Source organism: Coturnix japonica, chromosome 1 (assembly GCF_001577835.2).
Source record: "Coturnix japonica isolate 7356 chromosome 1, Coturnix japonica 2.1, whole genome shotgun sequence".
In the NCBI taxonomy this organism is placed as follows: Eukaryota; Metazoa; Chordata; class Aves; order Galliformes; family Phasianidae; genus Coturnix; species Coturnix japonica.
In genome coordinates this window covers 15,484,141-15,508,145 of record NC_029516.1, presented here as the reverse complement: position 1 = coordinate 15,508,145, position 24,005 = coordinate 15,484,141, and the positions used below count along the sequence as shown (strand labels likewise).

The 24,005-nt window shown below is 35.3% G+C and overlaps 1 protein-coding gene across 8 annotated transcripts in view; it reads right to left on the bottom strand.

Annotated features, from left to right (window-relative positions):
- TAFA5 (TAFA chemokine like family member 5) overlaps positions 1-24,005 on the bottom strand; it is a 426,646-nt gene that overhangs the window by 196,157 nt on the left and 206,484 nt on the right. For all 8 annotated transcript variants that reach the window (XR_004306155.1, XR_004306157.1, XR_004306158.1 and 5 more), the window contains one exon: positions 8,676-8,825. Coding sequence is in view for 4 of the 8 variants with exons in the window: in XM_032442551.1 (XP_032298442.1) it covers positions 8,676-8,825 (150 nt within the window). In the remaining 4 variants the exon portion in view is untranslated. The remainder of the gene's footprint in view (positions 1-8,675; positions 8,826-24,005) is intronic.

Sequence of the window (24,005 nt, the reverse complement as noted above, 5' to 3'; positions counted from 1 at the left end):
TCAAAGCATTGTCTTCCCTGCATGTTGTAGCACAAAATACTAAATGAAGAGTACTGTGACTGCATAGAGCAAGGTACTGGGCATGATTGTTGGAGGGAGGAAGGGTAGAGGTGTTCTATGCCCACTTAAGGAGGATGACCAGAGGAACGACTGTGAGTCTGAAAACTCTGAAAGAAGTGGAGAGGCATTTCAGTCTTCTTCCAACTTCATTTCTTACTTCCCAGCCTGAGTAATTAGCAAAAGGAAGAATCTAAATATTCTCATTTACATATCTGGTGGTACAAACACAGACTCTGTCATTAGTTTGAAATCTCTTTTCCATCTAGGACTGTATGTATTTACAATGCACCTTCCATTCCCATGGTACTGCAGAAATGAAACAACAGTAAGACAATTTATGTAAAGGAAAAATACAGTCCTATGCAAACAGGAAACACAGGTATATTTTATCATAGAGTCACAAAATTGCAGGGCTTGGAAGAGACCTATGGAGATCATTAAGTCCAACCTCCTGCTTAAGCAGGTTCCCTACAGTAGGTTGTAGAGAAAGGTGTGGAGTTGGGTCTTGAACATCACTAGAGAAGGAAAGTCCACAATCACCTTTAAAAGGTATCTTTCTAAGGTCCTATCTTCAAGAAAGGTGTTTTCTCAGAGCCAGCCCTTTGCAAAGTACTCTGAAAGAGGCATTAAAAAATGCCTAGCAGTATTTAGTCTATTCCAGGTGCAGGGTGTAGCTGTGCTATTTATGTTGTCACTAATTTAGCAATTTCAATGTTTTCTAGGAGTCTTCTGATACATCATCTACCACCACAGATATTAAATCAAAAGTAAGTTAAAAGTAAAGTGCTATTTAGGTTTAAAATGCCATTTCTAACCATATTACACTCTTTCTTGATTCACTTTCATGAAACATACTGGTTCTCTGTTTGTAGTTCTCTGTGCTTAATGAGATTATGTAGGGAAGAAAAAATTTAAAAAGTACTCCAACAATATATTGCTTTTACATAGTGCCAGAATTGTCATTTAGCTCTAGTAGAAGTATTAACAAAAATTCTTTCTCTAGACCCCCCTATCCTCACTAGAAATCAGCATGTTGCCTTAACAGAAGTCCACCTGCACACACAAATTTTTATGAAACTCCCTCTTTCCCTGTCTTTCAGGAAAAATTAGAACCTAGGATGACAAGGAGAGAAGGTAATCCAATCTATTTATTTATTTATTTATTTTTATTTTTATTATTATTATTTTCCCCTTGAAAAGCATCTAATCAGTGAAGACAGTGACTTTTCCAGAAGGTGATCTGAGCAGCTGATGGCCTGAAGTGTTTACACACATTACATTCAAGCAGCAAACCTATGCTTTTTAATCCCAGAAGAGAGAAGAGAGGAGCTTTCAGGAGGTGATTCCAACACTGACACTGAATGACCCCTGAGGTGCCCGTCTCATCTTGCTGTCTGAAAATGAAGTTTACAATGACCAAAGTCCAGAATTAGGAGTGTCATGTTGACCCATTACCTGTTAGCTAATGAATCAGAGTGAAGCAATTCCAGTGTGATTGTTGGCAATGCTCTGCTGTAACAAATCAACCACAGAAAACTCTGCCCAGGGATAATGCACAATACATTCTCTAGTATTTTATCCAGTTCAATTTAAAATGTCTGCAGTAATTAGGCTTCTAGCCACTCCCTCAGAAAATTGTTCCACAATCTAATGTCACATAACCTCCAAACATTTTTCCATGCTGAAACTGCCATCAGTGCACACAGAGGAAAGAGGATTAGACTACATGGATGACTGCTTAGGAGTGTCTGGGATCTAAAGGAAATGAAGCTGCTGGCACTGGTGAACTAATGCATCTAATGAAACACTGGGAGGCTGAAGGTGTTGTCTTTCAGATGAAATGTGAAAGCAAGGCATTAAGCATTAGAGGCAATTAAAGTTCTCACAGCACTCTTTGCAACAGTACCAGTGTTAACCCCTGGTTTCTGGCTACCTTCCAAATCACATAATTAAATTTTGCTTTCCTAAATATTTCCCTGCATGATCATTTAGAAATACAGTCATCTCTTAACCTGAAATGGTGTACTGATGCCAGGTTTAACATCAAAGGCAGATGTAAAATAAGTGCAAAATAATTCCAATTTGGTCAGTTCATTACAGTTACAAGGCTTAGAAAAATATTTTAAATTAGATTTTATTCACACTTATCCCAGATCTATTTCCCTTATATATCCAAAGTGATTCAATCTATGTATAATCCTCCAGAAACTTTAGATAATAATTCATTAGTTTGTAGCATAATTAATTAAACCTAGTTTCTCTAAATCTCTGATTGATTTGTCCATAAACTTTCCTGGATCATCAATTCCTTTTCCAAGTAGTACAGAAATCCACGAGAAAAGGTGTTATGCTGGACCTTGTCCTCACCAACAAGGAGGGGCTGGTGAGTAATGTGAAGCTCAAGGGCAGCCTTGGCTCTAGAGACCACGATACGGTGGACTTAAAAATCCCTAGGTTGTCAAAGAGGGTGTCCAGCAAGCTTGCTACTCTGGACTTCAGGAGAGCAGACTTCAAACTCTTTAGGGAACTGCTTGGCAGAGTCACATGGGAGAAAGGTCTGGAGAGAAGAGGGGACCAAGAAAGATTGTTGGTATTAAAGGACCATCTCCTCCAAGCCCAGAAGTAGTGCATCCTGAGAAAAAGGAAGGCAAGCAAGAATGCCAGAATACCTCTGTGTATCAACAGGGAGCTCCTGGATTTACTTAAGCTCAAGTCTCTTCCGGTTCTCTCCGGAAAGAAACTGGAGACCTGGTAATAAGGGTTATGAAGAAAGCTGAGGTGCTCAATGACTTCCTTGACTCAATTTTGTCATGCTGCCTCTATCTACACTGCCCAAGTTGCATAAAGTAATGGTAAGAACACAGATCTGTAAACAAAAACCAGGTTCAAGACCATCTAAAGAATCCAAAGTGAACAAGTCCACGGGACCCAACCAAATAGTTCTGAGGGAATTGGTGGATAAAGTTGCTAAGCTGCTATTCATTATATTTGAAAGGTCATGGCAGTTTGGCATGGCAGTTCCTATGGACTGGAAAAGGGGGAACAACACCAATTTTCAAAACAGGAAAAAAAGAAGATCCAGGGAATTACAGGCCAGTTAGTCTCACCTCTGTGCCTGCAAGATCATGGAGCAGATCCTCCTGAAGGCCCTACTAAGGACATGGAAAATGAAGATAAGGTGATTGGTGGTAACCAACACGGTTTCACCAAGGGCAAGACCTGCCTTATAAACTTGGTGGCCTTTTATGACGAAGTTACAGAATCAGGATAAAGGAAGAGAAACTGATTTCTTCTACTGGATTTGTGTACAGCATTTGACACTGTTCCACATGACATCCTGGCCACCAAATTGAAGAAAAATGGATTTGATGGATGGACCACTTGCTGAATAAGAAATTGGCTGTAAGGTTGCACTCAGAGACTTGCAGTCAATGGCTCAATGTCTAAGTGGAGACCAGTGATGAGTGGCATTAATCAGGGATCAGTGTTGAGATTGGTGCTATTTAACACCATTGTAAGTGAAATGGACAGAGGGATCAAGTCCACCCTTAGCAAGTTTGCAGATGACACCAAGCTGAGCAGTGCATCTGGTATGCGAGAGGGAAGGGAGGCCATCCAGAGGGACCTGGACAGGCTTGAGAAGTGAACCCTCATGAAGTTCAACAAGGCCAAGAGCAAGGTCCTGCACCTGGGTAGGGACAATGCCAAGCACACATACAGGCTGAGAGGACAATGGCTTCAGAGCAGCCTTAAGGAAAAGGATTTGGGGGTGTCAGTAGACAAAAGATTCAACATGAGCCAACACTGTGTGCTTGCAGCCCAGAAGGCCAACCATATCCTGGGTTGCATCAAGAGAAGTCATGTCAAGGGAGGTTATTCTGACCCTTTACTCTGCTCTCGTAAGACACCACCTGGAGTACTGTGTCTAGTTTTGGGGACACCAAAACAAGAAAGACATTCAGCATGTCCAGAAAGGGCCACAAAGATGATTAAAGGGCTGGAACACCTCCTCTACAGAGACAGCATGATGGAGGTGGGACTCTTCGAACTGGAGAAGAGAAGGCTCCAGGGGGACCTTACAGTGGCCTTCCAGTACCTGAAGAGAGCTTACAGAAAAGATGGGGAGGAACTTTTTACAAGAGCATGTAGAAACAGGATGAGGGAAAATGGTTTTAAAGTGGAAGAGGGTAGATTTAGACTAGATACCAGAAAGAAATTCTTTGAGTCTGGTGAGACACTGGAACAGGTTCCACAGCGAGGTTGTGGATGCTCCCTCCATGGAAGAGTTCAAGGCCAGGCTGGATGGGGCTGTGAGCAACCTGGTCTAGAGGGAGGAGTCCCTGCCTATTGTAGGGGAACTGGAATTAGATAGCTTTAAAGGACCCTTCCAACCCAAATCATTCTGTGATACTATGATTCTAATCTGTAGTAAAACTGTAGATCTACATGTTATTAGGAAGCAGAACTCTATAGAAGTTCTCAGTCTGAGTATGCCTAATGGGCCTGACTTCCAAACCATGGTCAATATGCTACCATGTTTTACAGTGCCTGACTGCTGTATAATTAATTATTCTGTGGAAATCACTAGACCAAACTGCTATCTGTGGCAGATATCCATCACCTCCCATAAATCTCCCATAAATCCCAGGATAAATAATATAAACATTTGAATAATAAACATATGAAATATTCAAAATGTGAAAGCTAAAATGTCCTTTATGGAAAATCATTTTTATTTTATTTTATTTTATTTTATTTTATTTTATTTTATTTTATTTTATTTTATTTTATTTTATTTTATTTCTATGGATAAGGTACTTTAGAGTTATGAAGATTTCCAGGTATTAAATTGAGTTTTATTTCAAGTGCATGACCTAGGATTCTATTAATGATCAATTCTGAACTCTCCACCTCCCTATAGACTCTTAGAGCTAATGAGAAGAGCAGGGAATTATTGATTGAAACTAACGTGGCTTCCCTGTGGATCTTGAATTTCTGTGTTAAACAACATCAATCAATGCCAACTGAAAAGTACATTAATTATAATATATGAACAAATTATAACAAACAAGATTATATACATATATATAGTTTCCAAATGAATTACAGGTATGAAAAAAAAAAAAAAAAGACCGATTTATTTTACAAATAAATTGTCTGAAAGCTTGAACTCAGTTACTTGAGGTTCTGCTATTCAAAATTTCAGGAATTCTGGAACTCAGGATCTATGTCCTAGGCTTTTTCACATCACTTTTTGGACAAAATTCAAACATGAAGCATGTGAATCTTCTAATCACAGAATATGGGTAAATAAACAGCACCAAACTCATTTTCCTCAAATAATGAAACCACTTTTCTAATACCCACTTTTCCTCTTATCAGCTGCTTCTATTTTCAAAAGAAAATTGCAATTTACTTTTGTTCTATAAATATATATTGGATAGAATTCCTGGAATCTATTTAACATATACACCTTCAGTACATGTTCCTTAGGTTAACGTTCTTGCATCCTTCAAAAAACTTCGGCATAATAAATATTATTTTTGGACAGTTGTTTTCTTGAAGGAACAAAAACCATGGGTTCATTTGTACACACACTGCTATCAAGGACTTTTGTCACTTGCTTTAAAACAATTCCAAATTAGGCACTGGAGAAAAATAGAGAATAATTGCTCTCTTCCAATCTCTTACAGGCTCCAGATTAAAAAAACTGATGATGCTTCACTGACACATATGGAAAATACTGCACTGCTAAACCAGATGCTATGTTGAAATATTGCATTTTATCTAAGTAATGTGGCTGAGGTCATTAGTATGGAATTTGATGTCCAATAAAACAGGGCTAATGAACACAGTTGGAAATAATATAAAGTAACTTAACATGAAGGGAAGCAAAAAAAAAAAAGAAGGGATTGGAAGACATTTCCAGAAAAGTCTTGTTTGTCATACTCTGCACAGACCAAGCCCTAAACAGAGCATTTTCATTTTCTAAGAAGTACAGTTTTCTACATCTGACAGATACTGTATTTCATGTCTTTGGAAAATACCTTAGGTGAATAGCAGTGGAAATCAGAGTGGATTTTTGTAATCAACTCAGGCCTTATTCTAGCAGGTACGCTGACAAGTGCAATCTCAGATAATGCTTCTGAGGTTTAAGAGCCCTTAAATTGCTTACTCCTTTTGCTGTAATAATTGACACATTTCAGAGCTCCAGGAATATACAGCATAACCAAATATATTCAGTGGTACTTCTCCCATTAAACAATGAACCTGGTGCAATATGATTCACTTCAAAGTTATAAAAAATAAATAGTGCAGATTCAAAATGTAGTTTTAAGGGGAGCTGTAATGTAATTGTCATATTTTATTTTTTTTTCTTGTTAGTAGGTTAGGAGGTCACACTTACTATGCCTGCTTACTTCTCAAGCAACTCTGCATTAATTATTAAAAGACCAGGATCTAACCTGATACCTTTACTTCAAAAATAGCGTAATAAAATCAAAACCATATGAAAATTAGCTGGTATTAAAACATGTTTTTGATAGCAGAATTGACATCTTAAATAGCAATGCATTTTTAACATCAGTTATAATACAAATAAAATAAAATATGTACAACCACATTCTATATCCATTTCACAAAAGCTCAGAGAAAGATTTGTTTGGACAGTGGAAAAAAAAGTGAATGGAATCTCTGCTAGATAGAAGATTTCAATATAATTCTAAGAATTTTTAACATAATTCTAAGAATTTTCAACCTTTTCAAAAAATAACCCTAAGATGGTAAAGAAAAGCAAAATACCATGTCCTATATTCTTAGAAAAGGGCCCAACATCTCAACAATAAGCATTTCATTTTTATGAAGAACTATGTTATTCGATCTTAATACAACTACCTAAAGTTCTTGAACACATAATTGGAAACTCTAATTTTCAAATGACAAATTTCCTACTGAGTTCTCAAAGATAAAGTACTACATACAGAATCCTCTCTGATTAAATAATATCTAACCGTATGTCCAATAATCTATCCCTCTGCTTTTATAAAATGATGATGGAGAACATGGAAAGCAGAAGGCAAATTTAAAATAGCAATTCTTTGTTAGTTTCCAACAATATGAAAAAAAAAAAAAAGATAATGCATTTTCAAATGTTAAATAAAACTTCCATACTTGGAAGCTAAGTTAATGTCACAACTGGATGACCAGAGGTACTAATCTATTTTTATGGACAGATAGATTTTAGCTGTCTGAAGTCTAATTTCATAACCAGGGGTGTCTAGCATCAAGACAGACAGTAGCAGAGTGACTAACTCTGGATAGCCAAGTAAAGTAAATGAATCTCACCATATGCCATAGCTGACTGAGTAAAAATGCCTCTTTCCCATCAGATGATGCAGAACTCCTATTTTCCCATATAACTTTGTTGTTTTAAAATGCCAACAATGTTGAATTTATTTTGATGCCTAACAAGTAGTTTTGTCAAAATTGCAACTATAAATTGCATAGGAAAATATTTTCTTTTTTTTTAAGCAATTAAATCTTAACAATTTTACACTATAACAAGGAAGATAATTTCTTGGTACAGAATCAAATTATGAGAGACAGCTAAGAAACTGTATTACAAAGTACCAAAAACACTGAAAGAAAAATGCAAAAATAGAATGTGCATGATGTTCTATATTTAGTTTTGTGAGTAGGCTCTTAAATTTCCTTTGAGCTGTCTTTGATAATAGCTGGTAAGACTGAATTCTGGAGAGGTATTCTCAAAAATTATTATTTGAGAACTCAAACTAGACTGTATTCAAAGGCTCTGTAAATTTATTATATTTCCATACATAAGCATCTTTCCACACTTGTTAACAAAGCCTAGGTCAAAACAAGCCATTTTGCATCAACTATTTTGTATATATTTCCAATTTTCATTTTTATTATGAATATTTCCTAACACATTTAATGTGCACAGACAGACCTGTCTTGAAGATTGTACTGTTGTTAACATCTTATTTAGCTGCAGTGCAGAAATTCATCTCACAAAACAGTATCAGAGTGAAATATTTTCATATCTCCTTCTGTGTCAGCAGTTTTCCAGTCTGCAAGTTATCACTGCATCTGCAGTGAATCATACAGAGTCATCGTTTTAAACAGAGAAGGAACACTGGACATATAAGGTGTATTCAATTATTATATTCCAATTAAAATATCAATGTTTTCTTCAACATTACATTTCAACACAAGAGCAGTGACACTAGTTCCCCAGCTGTGAGGCACTTTAGTGGTTTTTTATATGTATGTACATATTACAAGAAATTAAATGCAGAGGGAAAAATGCAATTTTACTGCTGCAACAGTCATCACATGCAAAATATGACAGTAACATTCTCAGTATTCAACTGCACATCCAGCTATAAGCAAAAGTAAAAATTCAAATTAAAAAAAAAAATAAAATAAAAAAATCACTTGAAATATACCCTTTGGGGTATTTCAGTAGTATTACCAGCACTAGTAGGAACATACAAAAAATCCGCCTAAAGAGCTTTCATCTGCTGACACACACTGCTAGTTGACACCACTCTTGTATTGGCAGAAACTAGTTGAATAGATCTTTTACTTCTTACCATCAACACAGGCTGGCCTTGCTCTTGTTGTACCGGCAATCTGTCCTTTTTTACATGCACAGCGAGCTGTTTGTCGAGCTATAGTCCTTCGTGGTTGACTGCTATCTCTGTCCAAAGTAACAATCTCACATGTACCTGCAGCCAGTTGACCTGGAAAAAGAACCAGCAACAGGTACCAGAGTCACTGAATGCACTGCAGGCAATCTATTACCGCCAAATAGTCACGTCCCTACGTCACCACAGACACTCCATAATAAATGACAGTCAGCTGATGGATATAATAAAACTGAGATGACATACAATTTTTCTTTGTGGTGGACATATGAAAACCCTGCAAACTGGTTCTGTCAGAAAACAATTATTGTTCCATAAAAGCCAGAGAGTTAAGGTCACACAGGTTGCTTTTTCTTATGTCTGCTGAGTAAAGGAACAATCTGCTTTTACAGTAATTGAATTTAAATTGCACGCTCATCATGTACTTTTAGAAAAAAAAAAAAATGATTAAGTATATGGAAAACAAAAGCAAACAATATTTAAAGGCCTTCTCCATATTCATCAGTATTATTTAGTCTTAACTGCTTCATGCATTATTTCTGAAAGACAAGGTCTTTCAAAGAATGCCCAAATTTGTCAGGTGCTTTGGCTCTTGCTTTGCATAGAGTCATAGCAACTCATGCTCTACCTGACTCAGTTTTGAAGCAGTTAGTCTCTTGTCTTCCATTCAACTTACAAAATAACTATTCTGCAGATGACAGTAAAATAGCAGAGCTCAGGACCACTGTCTGCATTTTACCTACTTCTTCAATATGTGTAGTTTTTCCTGAATATTATGAAAAATCTATCCTACAGCTTGAATCACAAAGTGAGAGGCAAAAAGAAAAGGGGGAAAAAAAAAAAAAAAAGTTACAAAAATTTGTTTTCATGGTCCCTTAATCAAAAGTGAAAGAAGTGAAAACAGTACAATTAAAATGGTGTGTAAGAGGTATGCTAACATTTTACAAGCAAGAAAGATATGTTATATAATTTCGGTGCTTAGTAAGACTGAAAAAAATCCCAGCTATCACCATTACCAATATTTTTTGCATATGTACAGTACTAAACAGCATTTCTATAGGATTCTCTCTTTGTAAACAATGAATTGTAACATTTCAAAGAAATATATGCAAAAATATGTTTGCAATCCACAAACTTAATTCTCTTTTCATAAAATATTGAGATTGAAATAAATGTAATATTGTATTTTTAGTGTACAGTTTAAAGAATATTCAAAGTGTTTTGTTTTTTTTTTAATTGTGTTGAACTGTTGAACTTTTCAAAAACAATGAGAGAAAAACAAGGAATTTTAAATCCACATTAACATGAACTGAAAAATAGTGAACTGTATGTAAGTATTGTTTAGTTAACAAGCCTAATGTTATTTCTTTATACGTTTGCTTTTTTGTTTTTTGTTTTTTTTTTTGTTGTTTTTTTGGTTTTTTTTGTTTGTTTGTTTGTTTTTTTGGGGGGAGGGGAGGGGTTGTGTTTTGGTTTTTTTTTGTTTTGGTTTTGGTTTGGTTTGGTATGGTTTAGTTTTTGTTTTGTTTTTTTCTATTCTTCTCATAATCAGCCTTCAGCGTTTTCTTTTGTGTGCTTATAGTTCTGAAATTGTCAGAATACCAAAACACTGTAGGCTGTCAACAGTGCTGGGACTTGTTCAATGCTAAGCTACCTCAATTTCAGGTTGCTGTAACACCTGCACTGCAGTGAATGTACAATGTGGTAAAGGCAAGAATCATAAAGATGATTATAGAACAAAATGTCCTAAAAATTCATGCAAATATATATGGGTTATAGTTATTAGGCCATCAGAAATATAGATATTCAACAGCCAAAATCACTGTAATATTTTACTGGCTGCTGGCAATCAGACATATGAACTAAGTCAATCCTGGCTTTCATGAGCTTTTCCACCCATACTGTTAACAAAAATATCTTAGGATAAACATACCGATGAGGGGATTTTTACTTTGTTATATGTTATTTTTTCCCTCTATTCGCATAAATTTTAGAAAGCAATGGTTTAATGAGAAAGGAAGTGGCATGTGATTCTTCAAATGCAGACAGAGGAAATTCATACACTGAGAAATTTTGAGCTGAAAAAAAAAAAAAAAAAAAAAAGAAAGAAAGAAAAAAAAAAGAAAAAAGCATTCACTTTCACCCACTGGTAACATATCTCATTTAGGGTCGCAAGAGATGTATCCCTCCCAAGTAATGCAGCTGTCTTAGTAGATCAAGTGAAAAAGACACGATCAGAGATGTATTTTGAACATGACCCCTTAGGCATCTGAACACCACAATTAGGGTTCTTCAGTGAGAATAGAAATTGAATGGAAACCAAAGAAAAATGGAAAGTATTTATGGTATGAGTAAGTGCTCCTGTGAGAATGGGCTATCTTACTCTCCCCTATCTTGGAGTCTTTATACTATTGCTATTTTCATTAAAAGATGTTTTAAATCATACAATCTAGGTAAATCATTGTATAAAACCCCATTTCATAGGAAAGGGACTAGCGATGTAGCACGATGAAGGTTAATAAGAACTACACTCAAAATAAAAATAACACCGAAGCTTTACGTAAAGATAAATTATAGGGAATGTAAGCAGTAAGTGTTGATAAACATGTTCACAGACAGTATTTTTTGCTTTTGAATCGGTCCAGTTTTATTTCTACATAGATTCATTTTAAGATAGCTTGGCTGTTTGTAGGGTTTTGTTTGCTCATTTTTTGTTTTGTTTGTTTATTTGTTTTGTTTGTTTTTTCCTTTTTTAATGATTATTTTCAGATAGGTTTTTTTGTTTTGTTTTGTTTGTTTTTTGCACCTTTTTAAAGATGTTGATTTCTTTCAGGCATAGTAACCTCTTTTTTTTTTTTTTTTTTTTTTTTTTTTGAGGAGCTTAGAAATCTTGGGTGCCTAAAATGAGAGTAGTTGCTATAAAAAGATAATGTCACATTGCCTTTCAAGAAACTTTGTGCAGCTATTAAAAAATAATGGAATATTAGAGAGATTCTTGAGATATTTTATAGATTCTAAAGATAAATATGTAAATAAATCACTTATCCGTTGCCATTCTTGTTCCTACTGCAAAATAAAAGTTATCATAGATCTGCAGCAAATCTTCCCTCTTAATGTGACATAAGTACTTTCTTGTCACTGTGTCACCAGTTGCATCAACTGTTACTTGGCTTTAGATGGCCGTAAGTCATGAAAAACAAATGACAAGTTTATGGAGGCCCACCTCCAGAACATCTGGATTCATCTGGAAAACTCTGTCTCTCAATAAGTAGAAAGTGAACATACAGGATAAACTTACTTACATGGTCTGAATGCTACTTTTTTTTTTTTGCAAGAATTTTATCTAGATATATAAGGTTTGAACAGATGGAACAGAAGGAATATACTCCTTCTAAAGTCAATTTCAAAAGTTTGGGTACCTTTCATTTTTAGGGAAGTTGGCACAATTACTTCTTCTGAGGATATTAATGAAAAAAAGGCCAATATTTTTATTAGATCCTACTTATGTACTTGCAGTACACAAAGCAATTCACCTCTATCCAACCTGAATGAAACAATCTTGAGGGAAAATAAAAAAAGTACCAACATAGAACTCGGATTCATTGAATAGTCTGAAAGGGCTTTTGCTTATTTTCCAAGAAAATGTCTTTTTAAACTGTTTTATGTATTGAGAATAAATAATAAAGATTCTTTCAAAGTTGCAATAACTTTTTTTTTTTTTTTTTTTTTTTTTTTTTAGAAAACGTCTAAATATTTCTTTGCTATTGCTTTAAAGAGGAAAATACTTCTCCAACAGCAAATAAACTCTAATTTGCATTCATTTTAGTAAGCAAGCTATAGGTATTATGAATTTTTAATTTATTCATGCTGTAAAGCGAAAACTTTCCCCAAATTCATTTAAGTAAATGAATTCAGATGATGAGCTCATAATATCTGTGGATCAAATTGCACTAAAACTTGATCTAAATTTATAGGTCTTTCCAGGGTTTTAGATTACATGTTCATCCAGAAAATCTCTTGAACTGTATATACAGGGTTCTATTACAGTTCCAGTGAATAATTTTTCCATGCATCATCAATTTGATGCCTAGCAACACAAGCTCTTTTAGTTTAAAATGCATAAAGTTAAATGTTATTAAAAATCTTGGCTAGATCAGACACTCTTTTGTCAGAGAACACAATGCAGGAGCTGTTTCAAAATCAGATCATAGGGATACATTCAGTAGCTTTCTATTACAATATTGAAGGCTTTCTGACAACAGAGCCATGCTAAATCTTGAGCAGAGCTGAATATCAACACTTCTCACTGAAACAAAGGGGAACTTAAGTATGTAACATAATTTATGATTTGACATTAACCTGAATGTCAAATATTTAACCATATTTTGATGATTTTAAGTACATATTTAACAGAACTTATTTCTTTTATTATATATCCTTCCTTAACGAAGATGTTCTGCAACAAGATATTTTGACTTAAACATCACACAATTTCAGATAATCCTATTACCTTTTCCAGTTTTGGTTCAGAACAAGAGAGATTACAGAAAAGGATTGGTTTCCCCAAAGAAACTCACTCACTTTTAAGTAGCAACAGCAAAATTTCTAGAAATTCAAATACTATAAAATGAGAAAGAGCAACTCCAACAAAGTTGCTGAAAAAAATTGCTACTTAATGTAAAGCAGCAAATGACAATTGGCTAAGCTTCTGTATCTCAGCATGAGAAAAACCTGCTCAAATGAATGAGCATGATTTCAAAACAGTTCTCAAAAAGAATCTTATTTCATGTTTAACATATGCAATAGACAAACATTTCAATTATCTATTTATTTATTTATTTATTTATTATTTTTAATAGAATGTATTTATATACTTCTATTTTATGTTACTACAGTTTCTGGTACTCAAAGCATCTGCCTCCAAGATGCTTAACATGTCATTTAGGATATTACAGAATCTAAATCTTTCTACTGAAGCATACTGTGGCTGTTGAAGTAACGGATTACGCAGCAACAATTCATGCCTCTACAGTTAAACAACTTTTTAGAAACACCCTTTTTTGTGTGCTATATAGTTTTATTGTGGTTATACATTTGTCATCAATAGAAACCAAGACAGATGCCACTATCACTTAAACAAAAAGTAACTTATTAGAGTAATCTTAATTGTCTGTGCAACATATAGATGTCCAGAAAATCAAAAGTGGAAGATGGATATTTAAAAAAAAACAACACAAAAACACAAAACAAAACGAACAAACAAACAAAAAAAAACTTCCCATGGATTTGCTTTGCTTCAGGTTCAGAGCTATATTTGGCTGGAATCATCCTTGCCATGTGACTGCTGTGGTTCCTCAGTCTTAGAGGGAATTATTCTGGGTTTTAGTTGTATAAAACAACAGAATTGGTATCACAGCATGTTTGCAGTGCTCATTCTACAAAGCAAAAATCACTGTAGAATGCAGTTAAGAAAATGTTATGATTAACATGAGAAAAATATGATGTATGTCTTCTCCTTTTAAGAGTGACTTTAAGTATTTTCAGAGTTTCACTGCAACAACAGAGTACATTATGTCCCTTTAGTAATTACTAATCTTACTGCAATTTTCAGACTACCACTTAGCCATCTGAAGCACATAAACAGGACAGATATGTAGAAATATTGAAAAAAAGCTTTCAGACCTTCCATTCTGAAATAAGCAGTAAATTTTAACTAAGATAGATTGTCTTCTTCTAAATAGTTGCATAAGAAAAAAAAGTCTGTGAAGATTCAAGGACCCATTTTGAAATATCATTTTTTTCTAGACAAGACTAATGTTCTAACTTAGGGAATCCAGTACTGCTGTTGAATTCAATTGCCATGCATCTTACTGTTAACAATGTAACACAAAGAAAAAATATATATGAAAAACCAAACTTCATACAAGTTATAAACATAAAGGAAAAGATTCTGAAACAGTTTTCATATGGAATTTACACATAGGGGAATTCTAGGTCAGAAAAGGGTTGAAAAATATCAAGCCATTGTTGTATAAATAAATATGAAAGTAAGGTATTTGTATACATGAATCTAATTAAAAATACATTTTCCTTCCTTGTACACTACTTCATTAATTATCTTAATTCAGTGCATCTTCATTCAGTGGTTTTAGTATGTGGCAATGTCATTCCCCAAATCCCCATACAGTCTCATATCAAAACCAGCACATTTGATATGCTGCATATTACAACAAAGAAAGAAAAAAGGAAAATATTCCAGAAACTTAATTTCAAGGCACTGAGGGCTGCAATAGGCCCACCCACTGGGGCTCCTCACTCTGCTCAATGCTGAGGATCTCATGTCAGCCTCATGGCCATCAGCCCTTGTCCCAGAAAGGCCACTGCAAGTCTCGTCTTCAGCTCCTCACAGCTTTGCCTCACCCTACCTTGTGCCCTCAAGCCCAGATCAGGCCCAAGTCCCAGCCTGACCTCAGTCAGTCACTGTCTCCAGGGAGGTGCCTGGTTCTTGGGTCTGGGGCTACACCAGCGCTCCTGGTTGTCTTACTTCTGTCTGAGACTGGGATGGGCCTTGTTGTAGAATCTTGCAGAGCTGGATGTCCCAAGGAGAGCCTGGCTGATACCAGCACAGAGGCTGGGAACACTTTAGGCTGCAACACCAGTAAAACCTGTAACCCAGGCTCTCCTCACTTCAATGATGGACCATAGCTTCCACCTTTGAGAAATGTCTTTAACACAGATTCACAAAGAAAACAACCAAATGAATCCCATCAATGCTGGTACATCTTTCATGAATCTTACAGAAATAATCCCCTAATCCACAAAGTAATTTGGAGGGTTTTGTATCAAGTTTCTGTGTTCCTTCCTGGATGGTGGATTAAAAGAAGACCCTACAAATAAGGAAAACATATAACCAGTGCTATGAAAGATAAGTAGAAATGATAATGCATTTAAGTCATTCCTCTTTTTACAACTTCCTACATAACTTTTTCTACTGTATAAGCCAGTCTGAAGCAAAAATCTCAGCAACACAAAGCTCCTCCAAGGAGGACCTGCAGCTCAAAGGGCCTCCTCTTCCCTCCCTCTCATGATGGTTTAGTTAATTGGTTCTGGAGATCTCAATTAGTTAAAAAAGGGAAATAATTGCATGAATTCAGGATTAAACATAACTATGCTTATTTGCATAAGTTAGGAAACAGCTTTCACTCTTATTACTCCCGTAAAATTCTTAAAACTATTAAGAAAGGAGAAACGAACAAACAAACAAACAAAAAAAAACCACAGAAAAAAAGACTGCTTTACCAGCCTCTACATGTAAAATAAACCTAGTCTGTTTACAAAACAAACAGAATAGCCACAGGGGGAAAACTGCTTTTGGAGAGATGCTGATATTTCTCTTGAGAAAGACAGGAATAAAAAGCACAAGTTTGTCTAAAATGCTACTGACATTTGTTGGAGCCAGAAGCTGTACGTCAGGAAGGAACAAGTCTGTTGTGTTAGCAAAATATGTCACTGCAGGGAGCATAAAATCAGTTTGAAAGAACATGCAGATAAGTCATATATCAGGTAGACATAATGTAGCAGTACAGGTGAACTGTGTTTTCCACTTCCAAATAACATAAGAACTATTTACACATAACAGACTTTAAAATGCCATCATATAAGTGTCCTGCTTACCACTATCAAGATATGTACTGCAAGATCACAGGTTCAGCAGCAGACTTGAGGTAAAATATTGCCCAGTAGAGGTCATACAGGAAAGCCAAATCTATATGCTGAAATTTTATTGCTTCAGATCATATCACTTTTTCTTAGTCTTTAAACTACTAAAGAAATAATAACCCCAACCATCTGATCAGGCAGGAAAGAAGTTCCTACATAATAGGAACTGTGCTCTGGAGGTGTTCAAGGCCAGGCTAGATGAGACCCTGGGCAGCCTGACCTAACAGGTGGTAGCCCTGCCCATGACAGGAGAGTTGGAACTGGATGATTTCCTATCCAACTCTAGTCAGACTATGATTCTATGACAGGTATGGAATTATATAGTTCCATATCTGTAGCAAGTTTGAAATCAAGAAGGCCAAACTGTAGAGATGAAAACAACTGCTACCTAGCCACATCTGACCTTATAAACGTGCCATCTGCAAATTAAGACCCGTGAATCAAAAATTTAATGAGAAAGATTTTTTTATGTCATGGCCACACTAATCATCCATTGTATTCTTAGAAGATTCCATTTTGTTAAAATAAACTTGTTTATTTTCACTATTGTCTGTGACTACTCTTTCCTTTTTGCAAAAGCCTATGAGACAAGAATTGATTTTCTTTCCAGGGAATGCACTGTGACACAAAGGAAAAAAATATTTCCTTGTGTTATTAATTAGAATTACAACAGCAGGAAAAGAAGGTGCTCCTAGGGCAGAAAATTCAAATTAAATACCAGATTCACAAGCAGGTTTTGATTTCTGCTGCTAAGCCACATTTAAACTGGAAATACCTACACTCTTTTTTTAACCCTTAAAAAAGCTTTTTGTTCCTGAGCATTTTTTTTCCTCTTTTTTTCCCCCTCCTTTTTTGTTTGTTTGTTTGCTTGTTTTTTTGTAATGTGTATTATATGCTTACCATGGACTCACTGTCATATCACTGTAATTCTTCTGCCATTTTTTTTTCCATGGAATGAGTCCATAAAAATTCTCTATCCAAAACATAGTCTTATAAGGATTTGTGCTCTGCATTACAGTACACTCCTGACAACACATAGTTGAACAGCTCACACATATAGCCTCTGAGAAATAAAAGGTTATTTTATGATATTTTATATATTATTGTTATAATATTTATAGATGTTATAGATGTTTATATTATATGTTTATATTGCATTATATTATATAAATTATATTATTTATACATATACATATATACATATATACATAATTTAATTTTTTTACAATTATTTTATAATATTATTTCAAAATATTGAAAAAGTAAACACCGAAGAAGAGAGGTAATGAGGTAGCCGGACGCACACATTCAAGAAGGAAACAAATTTTAACAATGTTGAATTTCTTACTATACCTAAGAAGCAATAATCTCACCGGATAATATTTGTCAATTTCAAGTACTGCAGATAAACCCAAATATGGGCTTGATGCTGAGAACCTTGAGCAGACAGAGTATCCTGATGTCCAAAGCTTTAGGGGGAACAGTTTGAAGCCACATCATAGACTACTTCTGCTTCTGCAGTGACTATAAAGTATGTTTATGATGTATAGCTTCAGTTAATCTATGTGGTACCATGAATTCTCAAATCAGGCACATAAGGAACAGAACATAATAGCACGTAACTGCTGTGCCTGCTATTTCTTTTTGGTAAGCTCTCAGAGTTTCATTACTGAGCTCGCCGGAACACTGTAATGTTCCTCAGTGGTACTTGCATCTCTGAGTTTACTGCATAGAGCAATGAAGCCCTTAATTTAGATACTGTGAACACATGACAAGATTTAAGTAACTACATGGCCCAAGTGGCAGTGAAAAGAAATCCCTGAACACAAGCCCCAGGTACATTCCAGGGTTTTAGATTATTACACTGTCTTAAAAGTGGAAAAAATATAGATGCAGTGTGCTATATATACCCTTCCTATAAGACTAATTCCAGGCTTAACACCAAGAAGAGGAAGTGAATGTGACAGACTCTTTAAGGGATGAATTTGAGTGATGGCTTTCATTTTAAAGGTTTGTTTGGGAACAGTGCTTTACACAAATGTGACAGAGAAGCTTTAGTGTACTTGCTATTATACTCAGCTGTTCTGCAAACTAGGAGGAATTATTTTCTTTCCGGGCCATTTTCACTGGTGCCTTAACCATTCTTATCTGTTCTGCTTAAAATGGCTTATGAAACTAAATGCTGAAACTAAAAGTTTTTATAGATGAGATCTACAATTTTTATATCCCTGTTTCTAGACTTCCAAGAAGATAACCATTTATGGGATAAGATTTTCCTCTGCACAATTCCGAGAAGGGTGACAGCATGAATTTTTTACCTTCTTTACATATATCCAAGGCTGGTCAAAAACAGTGCAGTGAACACAGATGAGAGTCAACTAATACCTTTAAAAAACAGTAAATCACTCAAGATTGGAAATACACATTTACAGAGATACTCCATTTGTGAGCCACAATGTCTTCAAATTTAAACAAACAAACATTTAGACATCTCACACTTATACTGCACATTCATCTAGTTTTTCACCTCTACAACACAGTGACTAATGTTCAAATGCAGTGTTTCATCTGTTTACACCAAATGAAGAATTAATTTCAAGATATTGAAAAGATGCAAGCATTTGAAGTGTACAGATACATTCTGTGTTTGTATGTGCAAGACTTAGTAGACAAATAGAGTTATTGGCAAAAGCAAAACTTCAAGGTAAGAGTTCATAGACAGAATGCAGTGTTAAAAAGTCTTTACACTGATAACCTTTTAAAAAACTTTGTTAACATTTTTTTTTAATTATTTCTTCTATAACAAAGTCCATATCTTTTATGTACTGCTTATCAGTTTTACTAGGTAATAAAAAGTTAAAGTATGAGTTAAAGTATGCTATCAATTTCCCAATTAATGCCTTATAAATAATACTTCATCAGATCAAGGTCTTTAATAAAAAGAAACTAAAATAAGTCCTGTCACTATCTCACTCTGCATTTCGATGAATGAAATTTACTGTCATCCATGGTGTACCATCCTGTGATTATGTTACCAAGACTGTTAGCTAATAGTTTTCTAAACATACAAAGTTTGTACATTGGTAAACACACATGTACACTCATAATTTAAAGGAAAATGTATTGTACTATATGACCTTCAAGATGAAGATGCTTAGAAATGTGTGGCTTCTTATATTTATCATAAGATAGAACCACTTTTCTCATATTCAACTGAATGGGACTCAAAAGCCCCATCCAGCCTGGCCCTGAATGCTTCCAGGGAAGGGGCATCCACAACCTCACTGGGCAACCAGTTCCAGTGTCTCAATAGACTCATAATAAAGAATTTCTTCCTGGTATCTAGTCTAAATCTACCCTCTTCCACTTTAAAATCGTTTTCCCTCAACCTGTTTCTACATGCCCTTGTAAAAAGTTCCTCCCCATCTTTTCTGCAAGCTCCCTTCAGATACTGGAAGGCTGCTATGAGGTCCCCCTGGAGCCTTCTCTTCTCCAGTCTGAAGAGTCCCAACTCCATCAGCTTGTCTCCATTGAGGGGGTGCCCTTTGATCATCCTTGTAGCCCTCTTCTGGACCTTTATAATGTCCTTCTTATTTTGGTGTTTTTAGAACTGGACACACTATTCTAGGTTGAATCTCATGAGAGCAGAGTACAGGGTCAGAATAACCTCCCTTGACCTGCTGGTCCCACTTCTCTTGCAATCCAGGATATGGTTGGCCTTCTGGGCTGCAAGCACACAATGCTGGCTCACACAGAGTCTTCCATCAACTGATACACACAAATCCTTCTCCTCAGGGCTGCTCTCAACACATTCTCTGCTCAACTGGTATTTGTGATTGGGATTGCCCCAACCTAGATGCAGAACCTTGCTCCTGGCCTTGTTGAACTTTATGAAGTTGGCATGGGCCCACCTCTCAAGCCTGTCCAGGTCCCTCTGGATAGCATCCCTTCCCTCTAGCATGTCAGCTGCACCAATCAGCACTTGAGGGTGCACTTGATCCCACTGTCCATATCACTTACAACAATGTTAAATAGCATCAGTTGCAGCACCAGTCCCTGAGGAACTCATCACTGGCCTCTACTTGGGCACTGAGTCATTGGCCACAACTCTCATGAGACCATCCAGTCAGTAATATCAGAGACTGAATCAGTAAGTCCACTCTTTATGATACTATTTTTGATAGATGAAATATTTTTAGTTTTCAAGATGTAAACTTTAATCCAAATCAAAGAACATTTTCAAAGTAGACCTATGTAAGAAGAATTCTCACCAATTTCTAAGGGAATGCCATATGTAAAAGAATGTCAGGTCTGAGTCAAATTGGCTGTACTCTGCACTGCTTTTTCTCACCTGCTTGCTAGAACTTTAACACCACACTATCAAGTGCAGTAAGAATCTCAGTGTTCTGGCTGCATCTGGTAGATGGTACCAAATCATCCCCTCCAATTCAGAACTGATTGTATCACAAACCACCAGGCGCTAAATTTCACCCTCTATCAGCTAAGCCTTCAAGAAGAAAACCTAAAATGACATGAGATTTGAGAAGCTTCACAAGTCACAATAAACCAGCACTGACCCAACGTTCTCTTTTGCAGAGGACAATGCAAAAAAAAAAAAAAAAAAAAAAGAAAAAGATGTCAAAGTAAAGAGACTTTAGCATCATCAACTCCTGCTTAGGTACTTAGTGAAATTGCTAAGAAAATGCTGAATGGGAATTGCTAACATTATTGAGGAGCATTAACATTTTCTGTCTTTTTTTTTTTTTTTTTTTTTAATTATTTGTTTAGTTCAGTAATTATGCTAGGTATTTCTGTAGTACTCTGTCTCAGGCAGACAGAAGTATAAAATTCATAGACAGGAGAATGATTTCACAGGGACAAGTAAGAAAGCAGCAAATAATAGAGATTTATTGAATGAACGTTTGCACTCACCAAATATAATAAAAGCTGAATGATATCAAGCCATCTACTAACTTACATGAGATATACATGGCCATACTGACCACTTAAGATCTACCCTTCTTATTTTAATTTTCCCAACAGCAATATAACAGTTTGAATGAAAACTGAGGATAAGCTGATATGAATCAGAACAGGAAAGCTGGCAATAAATATTTCATTAAAAAGGGTTTCTGAAAGGCCATATAACCTTTTGTCTAAATGCTTCAAATCCAAATTGTATTAGGTTCAAATAAAATAAAGTTATTTTAATTAGATATAGGTAATCTGAACTTATACAGCGGATGTTAAAGAGAGAGTTGTTACGACAATAAGATAAATCCAGCATCACCCAGCCCAGGACTAGGTAAGGTATCTCCAGAGAAAATAGGCCATCACAGCATATGTTACCTGAGGGGCAACAGTGGTTAGTGAACTGAATGATTAATCACAGCTGTAAATACACATTGTGTTATTTATGTGTCTATGTTTATGCACACAACACTTGTATTTTTGTCTCATGTCAGGGAGGATAACAGCAGAGGATGACAATTGTTGAATTAACATTGGAACTCACTGTAAGAGATTACGCCTGGTACTGTACAAACAAACAAACAAACAAAAACAAACAAGAAAACAGTGACCATGTTGAGGAAGAAGGAAGAAATGTATTAAATGTCAGTCATATGGCCTTGGTTTAAAAGAGGAACAGCAGTCAAAATTCCAGGATTCAGTTTCTGATGTTACCATATATCTATCTTTTCTGCTTGGCTAACAGTATTGCTCTTGTTCAGAGGATACAGCACTAATTTCAGTGGAACTACACCACAATAAAAGTAATTAAACAACTACAACCTTACACTAGTCTTAAGTGAAAACAGTTGTACATCTTCTGTACAGCATGGATCTTTGCACAGTGACTAATCCCACTCCAAATAAAATTAGTTAACATTATATTACTATCTTCACAGACAGAAACTCAACAGAATAATGAGGAAGTCTGCCCATTCCTAGCACCAGCCCTTCAGCATCCTGAATAGCTGTGGTTCTGATCAGTGACACTCATCAAATGAAGCCTTATCCTAGTTACAGCTCAACTTAACAACCATTCAAGTTATCCAAAGAGATATAGTCACTACTGAGAAGTGACTGAAAAATAACTTCTCAATTTAGAGTATTTATGAGAATCATACAAAATATACTCGTGTAGTTAAATTCAAACAAAAAGAAACAAGACAGAAGGTGTCAGAATACATTTACAGGTTGCAGTGAAACTCTGTATCACACTATAATATAATTTATTAGTACAGAAGACCATAACAAAGCAATGATGTTAAAATCTTACACTGAGAGTACATAACTTCAAATTTGTTTGATATAGTGATGTAGAGTTCTTGTAAAGATTCTTTAATTTTTTATTTTTTTACTTGTTATCAAAAGAAGATTATATTATCCATCTGATTATTTGGGATATTTTAAGGTCAACAGCACTCCTAAATTCTCACAGTTCTACAATTACAGATGATCACATCAAGCTGTAAATCATCCAATAGATTTTCAGCAGTGTTGAGCTACTACAGCAAAACAGATTTTAAGTGTAACACAATAAAAGGCTCCTGCTAGCACGAGCCCTTCAGTCTGAAGCCCCCAGTGCATCTCCATCATCACAACTCACTTCTTTGTTGATGTATATGATAAAAGTCTGTATTTCTCAACTGTCCACTGCACATGCTTTTTTTTTTTTTTTTTTTTGATAAACTCCCAACTAAATCATTCAGTGATTAAATGATTAATTGTTCAAGGAACATACTAATGCACATTAGTGTACATTGTGGGAATACACCAGTACATAGCTTCTTGGTTATCGCTTTTGATGATTTAAATCATTTAAATATACATTTCTGTTCTTGCAGTTTCAAGTAGGCAGGCTCAGTTCTCTGTCACTCCCTGATTTCATATATAAATATCAATTTGCTATAACAGCATTGCCCCATTGATATGGTATTCTAGTATATATTCTGAATTCTGGTATCTTTGTTCAAATGAAGTTGATCACTACTGAAAAACCAAATAGCAACAATACCGAGACCTTAATCAGAGTAAAGTATATACATAAACTACTTCTGACTATGCAAACCTTTTAAAAACAATAAAAAATTGAATACACTATAGAAACATCACATACATTGTGTATGTACATAGTATGTATGTATAATGTAAAATATAACTTTTCTCTACTTCAAAATTGTTAGTAAACATTCCACTCTCAAAAACAACAGAGATGACATACTACTTTTTCACAACAGAAGTGAATCTGCAGTAGTATTTGGCCAGAATATCTGAGTAAAATTACTGCTTAAATAGCAAATATATATATGCACATATAGAGAGAATATATGCATGCACACACACATTTGTGGATATATGTGTATTGATAGGTGGATTATAAATGACATCTTCTAGGAGAGAAGAGTAAACAATACATTAAATTTATAGATCATGAAAGGGTGTTTTGATGTATAAATATTGCATCATGTTGACATGTATACATGGCTCTCATAAAACTAATCTACAAAAATGTGTACATTGCTAGTAACTAACGTTTTCTCATTCAGAAGA